At 38.7% G+C, this 11,380-nt stretch overlaps 1 protein-coding gene across 1 annotated transcript in view; it reads left to right on the forward strand.

The window, feature by feature from the left end:
* LOC101849818 (protocadherin Fat 4) overlaps window positions 1-11,380 on the forward strand; it is a gene marked incomplete in the record, with an annotated part of 63,124 nt that overhangs the window by 19,359 nt on the left and 32,385 nt on the right. Inside the window, 13 exon segments of the mRNA XM_013088142.1 lie at window positions 1,459-1,650; window positions 2,184-2,356; window positions 2,936-3,157; window positions 4,128-4,293; window positions 5,184-5,344; window positions 5,666-5,820; window positions 7,010-7,119; window positions 7,967-8,080; window positions 8,352-8,503; window positions 9,259-9,433; window positions 9,955-10,138; window positions 10,597-10,702; window positions 11,002-11,233. Coding sequence (XP_012943596.1) covers window positions 1,459-1,650; window positions 2,184-2,356; window positions 2,936-3,157; window positions 4,128-4,293; window positions 5,184-5,344; window positions 5,666-5,820; window positions 7,010-7,119; window positions 7,967-8,080; window positions 8,352-8,503; window positions 9,259-9,433; window positions 9,955-10,138; window positions 10,597-10,702; window positions 11,002-11,233 — 2,142 coding nt within the window.

Below are 11,380 nucleotides of genomic sequence, written 5' to 3' on the forward strand. Positions count from 1 at the left end.
GGGGGGTGTTTTATTGTTCTCTGTTTTGTGGTTTTGTGTATTGTTTTTCAGATTGGGGAATCAAGGACATATTAATATTATGTGTATATATGAAAGTGTGTGCCGGCATTTAAATGTGTTTACTGATGATAGGCCTATAGCTATATGCGCTTATTTGTTTTCTAGTGTATGTGTGTGTTAGAGTAGATGCATTCTTCATTATAGGGCTTGCCTATCGTTATGTTTAGTAAAAACATCTAGTAGATATCATAACGTTCACCTTCTCCTCTTTTTTTGGGTGCAACTATTTATCAGGTAGAGATTAGGCAAAATAGATAATGAGGGTAGAGATGGAATTCTGGACCACTGAAGTATTTCATTTTATTTATTTTGACAATGACAATGACAATTTTTATTCATCTTGCAGGGAGAAATTTGTCTTAGTCGTTAACAAAATTTGTCTTAGTCGTTAACAAAATTTGTCTTGGTCGTTAACAATGGCAGTAGACGTTACAAAAGTTAGACCCTAAGGTGCACGCACGCAAACGCACAACAAGACAGGACATTACGCCCATGAAACACATGCTGGGACTACCCATTCTCTCCCTCTCTCTCTCTCTCTCTCTTTCATTTGTTGCACTGTATATTCAGTAACCTCACTGCAGTTGGTACAAATGAATTTCTGAATCTGTCTGTTCTTGCCTTTTTGGAAATGTATCGTTTACTGCGGGTCGATAATTGAAATTCCGATGTCAGTGGGTGGCTATTGTCACTAAGCTTTATTTCCGCCTTTTTTTTAGAACGTTTGTCTTGTGCAGATATTCAACGTTTCTTAGGTCTCTACCAATTGTTCTTGATGCCTTTCTTATCAATTTGCTTATTTTTATAATGTGCTGCCTTCCCAAATTGCTACCATAGCAAGTGATACCAAAATTTATCAAAGTTTCTAATGTTGGTGTTGGTGGTGTAGAATATATGAATGATGGATGGATTCAGATTGAAAGACCTAAGTTTCCTCAGAAAGTACAGTCTCTGATTTACCTTTTTAACGATTTTGTTCACTTGGTTTTGCCATGTAAATTTGTTGTCGATTGTAAGACCAAGATATTTGTATGAATCCGTGATTTATAGCACCTTTTAAATGGTAACATATTCTTCATTGTGGGAGGGGGTTATTTCAGGCTGGGGATGCCCTAGTCTTTAGACAGAATGTCTGAACTTGGGTCGACTGTTATTCTTAGCGGTTCTTAGAGCGGCTTTAAAATTCTTATTGTACCATACTTTAAGGCGTACTGGAAAGATATATTTTTGATAATGTCTGTTTAAAAAAAAAAAATTAAATGTTGATACTTACAAATATAAAGGAAGGGAGAACTTCTTGATAGTTTCCTTTAAACGTTGTGGGTATTATTAACTCAGTTAAAAATTTGCTTAGCCATTTCAAATATAGAGTTCTCTAATTGTGTCATTATTCATCAGACACCCTTGACTATGAGACGTCCACTATACACACGTTGACCATCACAGTCACCGATGCTGGTGGGGCGGGCCAGAGTTCTACTGTTACAGTGTATGTCAACGTGAATAATGTTAATGAAGCAGGGCCGACCTTTCCCTCGTACGCAGCTGTCTCGATCGATGAAGATGTCGGAGTTCAGCAATCTGTTGCAGGTAATGAATGTACAATCGAACCTGCTCTAGTGTCTATCTGTCCAAGACAATCACCAGTACAAAGAACCACTTCTCCTTTAAAGCTTTCTCCTCTTGTGTTTTTCTTTTATATTATAATGACTCTGTCAAAAATGTCCACTTGTCTACGGCAAACACTTTTCTTCTTGAAAGTGAGTAATTGTCTTGGACGATTTGACTCTATAGTATTTCTCCTTTTTGTCAGAGTAAGGACCTATTTTGAAAAAATAACACCTTCTTTTTCAACTTTATCGTCAAGAGTTTGGATTAGACCAGTTAGAGGGCCATGTCTGTCCTGCTTTGTGCTCAGTTACCCTAACTGATAACTTATTTCTATTATTATTATAACCAAGGGAAAAAGTTGTTTTTTTTAAATTGAAATGTTATCTTGTTTAAAAAGTAGTCTTTCAAGTATGGATAACTTTAAGCAATCCAAATTTTGACACTCACTTAGAAATATGGATCTGAAAGCAATGTAATTTCTGTCCTTCTTATGTTTTGGTCACCTCGTACAGTTGTGACTGCGACAGACCCAGATGGGAGTGATCCATCGTTTGGAGACCTGCAGTACAGCATTCTGTCAGGAGATAGTTCCAGCCAGTTTTCCATCGATGCCACCACTGCCCTGTTGAAGACCCGGAAGGCTCTGGACTTTGAGACGAAACAAACATATGATCTCGTCATTCAAGTACGCTCAATTTACAGAATCTGGTTTTATAACAATTATGTTGTTTGATAAAACATATTATTTTAATTTTGGTCATAGGTCCTACTTGGCTGAGATGATAATAGCTGCCATTTTAAATTTAGGACGTACTGAAATGTTTCCGTGCTGTATTATGTTCTTGCATAGAGCTTTCTTTTGAGTAAGGATCTATGCTTCTCAAATGCTGTCTCTTATTGAAATCCTCATTACCATTATCAGCATTATAATAATTCTTTTATTGGTGTTGTTGTTATTGTTCTTGTCATGTAATTATTATTATTATTATTATTATTATTATCATTATTATTATTATTATTATTATTATCATTATTATTATTATTATTATTATTATTATTATAATTATTATAATAATATTATTATTATTATTATTGCTTTATTAATATTATTGTTGTTGTTAATCAATAATTATTCAAGCATCTTGTGTCCTGTGGCTGGACTTGTAACAGTGAGGTGATGGGGGTTTGAGGCTCAGTTTGGTCGGACTTTGTGTCCCTTGAAAAGGCACTTTGCCCAAATTTTCTCATTTGGCTCTGTCCTCAGGCCATAGAGAGAGGTGGAACAAACTCGGCAACAGTGACTCAAGTAGTGAACATCAGCGACAAGAATGATGAGTTTCCTGTGTGTAGCCCCAACACTTTGGCAGAGACAGTGGGAGAGGATGAAGTGGCCACGTATGAAATCAAGGACTTTGGCTGTACTGATGCTGATGCTGGGACTACTCTTACCTACACCATCACATCTGGAGACACCAGTCTCTTTGAGGTAAGTGGGAGTCTTTGTCAGCTATTTGGATGTGCTATATCCAAAATTTTGAATATTTTTTGTTGTAATTTTTGTTTCTTAATCTGGTTACAGTTGCATATGAGCTCAAGAAATATTTTGTTGAAATTCAAATTCTAAGTGTTGAAAAAAAAAGCACAAAAAAAGACATGAAGTTGGTTCGATTAAAAAAATGAAATAGCTTTCTCTCCCAGGAAAATTTTACATTCTGGACATCTTTCTGACGATATGTTTCGTTACATGTGAATGTTTGAATGTTTTTTGTTGGTTTTTTTTTCGCTGATTTTGTAACTAATGCAATAACATATGGGATTTAATGGTATGGACCAACGTATTTTATGGAGTGCTAGGGTTGTAGGATTTTGGCCGGAAAGATGTTGGAGGTACTTTTCCAGTGGCACATGTTATTAAATGTGAATATTTCCTTGTTATTTTAGTAGTATTGTTACAAATGTATTAACCCCGTGGACCTGAGTTGTGCTGCCTTTCCGATTTTGGGCTCTCAATGTGCCATGGTGTAAATCTAGCATTTGAACCAAAAAAACTCAGGTTTATGGGCCTTCTGGGCCTGGGACCAGGGCTGGAAGGGTTATGTTAGAAGATTAGTGTTCACTACCTGAATAAAGTGAACAAACGAATACAGAAAAAGTCTGTCATGCTCTGACAGCCACCTGTTCATCACAATCACCTGAATAAACGACTACTTCCCACTCCCCTTGGGTTTAAAAAAATAATATGGAACAAATTAAAACATCCACCTGTCTAAGTCAACTACTTTTATCCTCGTCTTCGACCATGTCATCTGTATCTTAGAGCTGATGAACTGGAGAAACGCCTAGTTGAAAGATGTCTCCTCCCCCCACCACGCACACTTCAACTCATCTTCCTCACCCTAATCCCCTTCCCACTCCAACCAACTCCCCCCCCACCCCCACACCCCTCACCTCTACAGATGTCTGGCAGCAAACTAAGACTGAAATCAGCCCTGGACTACGACACGACACAGACTCATGACTTGACAGTGTTAGTGTCTGATGGTGACGTGTCTCATGACACAACTATCTCGGGCACAGTCACTGTGGGCAGTGTGGACGAGGGACAGCCTAGCTTCGCCACAGGTCAGTCTCCCCCGTATCATAAGTGTCAAATTTTGCGGAGGAATCCAGAAATCTGGATTTCTGAAGTTGTCCTTATTTTGCTTTGCTTCTTGATACAAGATATACGAAACAATAAATAAATAATAATTGCATTGATATAGCGCAAATCCATGCTATATAGCATGCTCTATGCGCTTTACAACTATTAATATGAGTGGTCAATATTGAGTCCTTGTGCATGCATTTTCAGGGGGTCCGAAAAGTTCAGATTTTTGGGGTTCATAGTCAGTTTGCACTTTTGTCTCTGTATACAGCCATATTGTTACGTCAGGTTAAACAGGTTGCTTTAATTAACTCTTCTTCAGCAATTCCTGATGCTTCATAACTTTTCTTCTGTCTTATATTATACGTTCTTTGGCTTTATTTCCCCTGATAAACGTTTTTGGCTTTCACAGTAATATGCTCATATTAAAAATACTGTGCTCTCTTCCGTTGCACATTTACAGCAGCGTATAATGTCGACATGAGTGAAATGTGTGCTCTGAGATAAAACTTCTATTCCCTCTTCTCTCACATATTCTTTGTGGGTGACAGGCAGGCGCACTGTTGTGGTTTGCTCCCTCTTTCCTATCAAACATCTATCTTCATGATTTCCCCTCCTTTTCTTTGCATATTACGCTCAAGAAAGACCTCAAATCTTCAGCACTTGTATGACCTAACAGTGTTGCAAGTGCCGTATATATTATCTCTTATAAAAACTAAACTAAACTGAACACTTTTCTTTCCCCTACCTATAGCTGTGTACAATGCTGACATGAATGTGGCAAAATGCTGTGAGCTAAACTCTCTGTACCTCTAACTATTCTCCCTTCCCTCACACATCCCCCCTACTCCTTCGTCACTGACTCCAGCTGTGTACAACGCTAACGTGAACGAGGCGAGTGCTGTGAGCACACTGGTGACCACTGTGTCTGCCTCAGACCCAGACATTAACCTGGACCAGCACGGACAGATCAAGTACAGCTTCGCTTCCACCTACGCCAACTTTGCCATTGACCAGAGCTCAGGACAGGTACAAACATCTCTTCCTAACCTTTTCCGATTCTCACTTGATGAAATGTTACATTTTGTATTCTTTAAAATTGTAGAACATGATATTTGAGTCTGATATAGACATGGGGGCCTTTGTCTCTATTATTTTGAATTATATTGTGTTGAATGAAAGCAATACAGAATGAATAGAAAATAATTCCATTGTTATTACTTTATGTATCCAACTCTTTTACTCATAAAGATAAGAAAAGATAAGCATTTGCCTTTCTTTTTTTTAACAGTTTAGCTCAGTAATTTTATTTCTTTCAAACAATGCAATTATATTTCCATATCTTATCAGATTACCATTGCAAAGCTACTGGATCGAGAAGCTGCCACAACACACACTCTGATAGTCAAAGCGGCAGATGCTACAGGTTTCAACACAGCCACCGTTTCTGTGACTGTCTTAGACAGCAATGACAACAGTCCGGCCTTCACGACCACTTCCTACAGGTATTGACCTATAAGGCTTTATTCCAGTCTTTTGTAGACCTTTTATTGCTGGGTCGTTGTAAATTGTCGTCTTTTAAATGATGAGTCATTGTAAACTTTAGTTACGTTTCTATTTGATTCTGGTATTCAAAGTATTTGTAGGACTTCTGTTTGCAGTTGTACAAAATCTTTCTTTATCTTCATCATGAAGTGCAACATCCTAAACAGACAGTGGTGCTCATGGTTTGCCTTTCTTTTCTTTGCTCGCATGCTCTCAAAGAACCTAATGTTGTCCTGATCTCTCCGCATTCCCTATCCGTCATCTTTCCCTTTCACCCATTTCCTTAGTGTTTAAATGTTTTTCTGCGTTCACTGTTTGCCAAAATGGTAAGCGACACATTGTTTGCAAAACTGAACAGCTTAATGGTAGTGAAGTATCTCATTGTGCAGAATTATAATATGACGTCATAGGAATCTCAGATTAGTATTCTGTCCAATACAGTTTTGGATGTGCTGAGAAGCCTTGAATGGGTTGGGGAGGATACGTTTTACACAAACTCTCACTAATCCTCACAAATCTTTTGACTGTAGTAGATTACATAAACTGGAGTTGTTGTTGTCTTTCTGTCCTCCTTGTTGTTGTTGTTGTTATCGATCCAGACATAGACTGGAGAACCAAGCTTTCTATTCATTTAGAGAAAGTCTGGTTTTTTTTTTTATTGTAGGTGTTTTAAAGCCTTCCGTCAACACAATTTTGATACATTATGGAGACTGGCTTTGGCCTTGCCTGTCAGTGCCAACCTTGACTGAGAGGAATACAGAGTCCTAAGAGAAAGACAGATTATCTATAAAAATTCTTCCCTCTTCAAAATCAAACTCAGGTATTCTGCATGCAACAGTGAAGTGCCTAGAATCTAATAACTACACAACAGATGCAGATGAAAGTTAGGTCTGAAAGTGGACCATTATTTGTTATGATGCTTTCACAGGACAGTTGAACCTGCTATAACGGCCACCTGTACAAGACAATTACCTGTACAAAACGACCCCTTCCCATTTTCCACATTACATGTTTGTATAATATTATAACGGCCACTGTCCAAGACATCCACCAGTCTAAGACAACCACTTTTCTCCTTGACAATCGATGATCATCTTGTAGAATTTTGATTGCATATTAGATGTTTTAGTGGTTTGCGTCTATCTTCAGTGCATCCGTCTCAGAAACTGATGCCTCAGGTACCACTGTACTCACTGTCGCAGCCAACGACTTGGATGACCCACTCACCAGCAGTTATGGATCAGTCTCCTATTCTCTGTGTAAGATATTTTTCTCCTATTTTCTATGAAAGATAACATGTTTTCTGTCTCTTGTTCTTTATATTTAATGTAAGATGTACGTACCAACTGTCACCTGTTCTATATGAAGATAGTATAATGTTTCTTGACTCTTATTCTCTATGTGAAATATTTACTCTGTTTCTTACACTCTATGTAAACATATTTCTGTCTACATCACTTTTGGATGTGTCGCACATTCTCTACAGAAAACTTTTTTTCTGATAATGTTGTAGAGATGCTATTACATTCCTGTTGTTTACCAGGAACAAGCCTTATTGTTCATTGTACAACTAGATTTGTGTGAACTAGGTTGTTTTATTCTTATTCTTCGTATCATAGTTTGTTCCTTTCCTAACCCTCTTCCGCTCAAATGAATTGTTTTGGGATCGGCCAGATTGTCCTTCATGGATGCGGTAATAGCTAATTTTTTGGCACAATACCACCGATATCAAGTTAATTTGATTGTGATGTTCAAAATCAAACATCTTTGTTTTTTAATGATGTGAGTCGCAATCAGTTGTATTGCGTTTAAGTGGCAGCTTTTGCTCCTCCATGAAGGAAAATCTGGCTGAGCCCAACTCAGTCAGATGACTCTGATTGACAGTGTGCACTGAATTTTATTTCTTGATGTTCGTCCAGTCAGATATATGATTGTGATGAAACTTTTTTGTGATGATTATTGTGTCTGTTATTTCGCTGAAAACAACAATGCCGCAGCTGCTCTGTCAAAACGTTATAACTTTATTTGATACAGTGTGTAAGTATTTCATTTCAACTTTATCATAAAAGTCAGATTGTCTTTGAAAGGAATATTATATATCCACAGCTGGGAGTTCCAGTTTTCAAATTGATGCTTCTACTGGCGAGATTACCACTACTGCTGTCCTTGATGCTGATGCCGCTGGTACTACGTCCTATGTCCTCACAGTTCTTGCTGTTGGTAAGTAGACTGGTTTCAAAATAATAGACAAACCTGCTCTAGCGACCACCAGTCCAATACAAACACCTGTTATACAAACACCTGTTCACCTGTACAAGAGACCACTTTTCATTCTCCCCTCCTCCTCCCACACCTTTTTTTGGATACAATCCAGACGCAGGCTATTTTGTGCTTTTAGTGGGGTGGGATTTACTGTTAGACTTCATTTTAAAAAATGGCTCGTATATGTGCTGACTTTATATATAACCCCTTCATCTATCTGATGTTTCAGACAGTGGTGGTGCGGCAGGTGCCCTCACCGGCAGTGCTCAGGTCACGGTGTCTGTAACTACCGACAATCAACATGACCCCGTGTTCTCCCCGGCCACTTACGCAGTCACCATTACTGAGAGCCAGTTTGCTGTAGGAGATAAAATTGTATCGGTCAGTTGGAGTCTGATTAGTTGTCTTATTTTTCTCGTCAGTTTACTGATTGCATTAATTTTGTCGAGAATCTGAGAATTTTTAAAAACATTGTTATTTTTTTTTTGCTCCGCCATGGTAACTATAGCTTGTGACACGCCCACATTAGTTAAGCAGGAGTTTGCATTGTAAACCTGAAATTCAGAGGTTCCGTGGTTGTTTTTTGGGGGGATGAATCCGTATATCTGGATTCCTGAAATTATCAGGCTATTGCACAATACATAAGATTAGTTTTGATACAAGACATTTAGACAATGTTATCAGTAAATTTCATGCAGTAGTTACATGCGGTCTAAAAGGCCGAGGATTTTTTTGGCAGCCAGTATGTACTTTTGGAAATCATAATATTGTTGCTCTAATGTTTATGTAGGATTTACCCTGATGGTGGGCTACCTGGGGTATTTTATAGTCTGGTATGGCTGTACTACTGGTATTTCTTAACAGCAGGAAGACTCGATTAGAAATTTAAAAAATGTCTTATCAGACTCACTTTTATAGAATATTTTCATTTCCCATCAGTTGGTTGCCCTGTTTTGGCAGCCTCCCAATATTGATAAAGCAATTAGTTATTTTGCTATGGAAAAGATGTGGCACAGAAATTTAGTTATGGTTTGTGTGACTATTAGGACAAAAAGCTGTGGGGTACTGACTAATAAACCATATTATTTCTGTTGTTTAATCAAGCAAAATGCTACATGTTCACCTCTGGTCTGTAGGCCACAGCAAGTGACCAGGACACTGGCTTGGATGGAGACCTGAGCTTTGCCTTTGTGGGCGTCCAGACCAAGTTCACACTGACCCAGAACGGGAACGAGGCCGAGGTCAGGCTGGCTCAGACCCTGGACTTTGACGCTGGAGACACCTCCTTTACCTTACAGATCAGAGCATCTGGTTTGTTTTCCCTCTTGTATTTTTTCCAGCTAGCTGTTTCTTTTGTTCAGATTTCATTATCATGACATGTGATTCTCACAGATTTGTTAGCTTTTTCTTGTTCAAGTTTGTTTACTTCTGGTACTCGTGGTTTAGTCTTGTTTGTGTTGGGTGTTTACAGCTTCTCTTTGTTAAATTGCTTCACTGTCAAGTAAGACAAAGGGAAAGGAATAGGGACAAGGTTCGTTTCTAAATAATTTGTTCTTGTGGTTGTTAGAAGTGGACAGAATATTACGTAGCAAAATTTAAATAGTTCATAAAGGATAAACTAAGGATAAATGATGATGTGATGTGTTACAAGTGCCATTTCAAATGTAGCGGATTTTGTTTCTTGCAATGTTATTCATGTTGCATAGAAGACAAATGTGGTCTCCCTAAGGTTAGCATTTTAAAGTTGTATTTAGATACATGAAATTGTTTACTGTAGCAAGACATAAACAGCACTTTTTAGGAATTTTATCCATGGATTGTTTAACCTGCAGACAATGGTGTGCCAGTGCGCACAGCTCTGACGACGGTCACCGTGACTGTTGATGACGTCAACGACAACTCCCCTCTGTGTACCAGTGTGGTCAACGTGGACGTGACGGAGGGACAGACGGCCATCACGACCTTAGTTTGCTCCGACGCTGATCCAGGCACAACGCTGTCCTACACCATTGTTAGGTGAGGCGAGACACACTCATGTACCAACATGTTACACACTCGTGTACAAACTCAGCACACACTCATATTATATCTCCACATTACGCCCTCATGTATAACATATTACACACTCATGTACCAATACATTACACACTCACACTCCTGTACCAGCATGTTACACAAGCATGTACTATGTTACACACTCATGATATACTAACGCCTTACACATCCATATACCAGCATATTTGTATGAATGACTGACTGCAGTTTGTAGCACATAATATTCTCAAGAAAATAAGTTCTACATTTTTTAGATACTGGTACAATGACGGAAACAGTGAGATGTTTGTGTGTCTTTTATATTTTGCTTTCATGATATGCATACATGACAAACTCGTACTTGGCTAGTATGTTTATGAATATGTGGTTGCAATTTATCCTCTGGTAATGATTTGATTCTTCTTCTCGATCTTTCTCAGTACCACCCCCAATACAATAACACCAGCAGTTGATGTGAGTGGTGTGGTGACTGTGGCAACTGCTCTGGATTATGAGAATGCTGACTCTCACACTATACTCATCAAGGTGGGGTTTTAAATATAGTTTTTATATGTTGATGGTATTGGGCACATAAGTAGATGGTCCAGCTCCAAAATGTTCCCAAAATCTAATTTCTGATCACATGTGTTATGTAACGTGGGGTCAAACACTGTATGATTATCTCAACAGATAGGGTGAACCTTCAGTGAGTGGAAATTCATGAAATCAACATGAAAACTTTGAACATATTACTTTGACAGGAAGAATAGAGGGCAAAAGAGACAGGGGTAGACCAAGATTCCTTACGCCTATTAGGAAAAAATTGTAGATATTTCTCGCCACAGGTAGAAGACGATGGGGCCACTGTGCTGAGTACCACAGTGACGGTCAACCTGAGAATCTCTGACCTCAACGATAATGACCCCACCTTGAGTGGAAGCTTCGCCTTTACGGTCAGTGAAGCAGACACAGCCAGTAGCACTGCCCTCTACACCGCTGTCGCCAGTAGCAACGATGGACCGAGTGACACCGTCACTTATTCTCTGACTGACACTACCTATTTTGACATCTCCTCAGGTATTTGGGAATGTTTGGTGTGTTTTGTCTGACTTTCAAAGTGATAACATTCTTAGAATTACTGGCTGATGACAATATTACGATGTTGAAAGTGATGACATTCTTAGAGCCTGATGACGATATTAACTCTTTATCTCCGCGGGGGAG

This window comes from Aplysia californica, unplaced genomic scaffold (genome assembly GCF_000002075.1).
Source record: "Aplysia californica isolate F4 #8 unplaced genomic scaffold, AplCal3.0 scaffold00022, whole genome shotgun sequence".
Lineage (NCBI taxonomy): Eukaryota > Metazoa > Mollusca > Gastropoda > Aplysiida > Aplysiidae > Aplysia > Aplysia californica.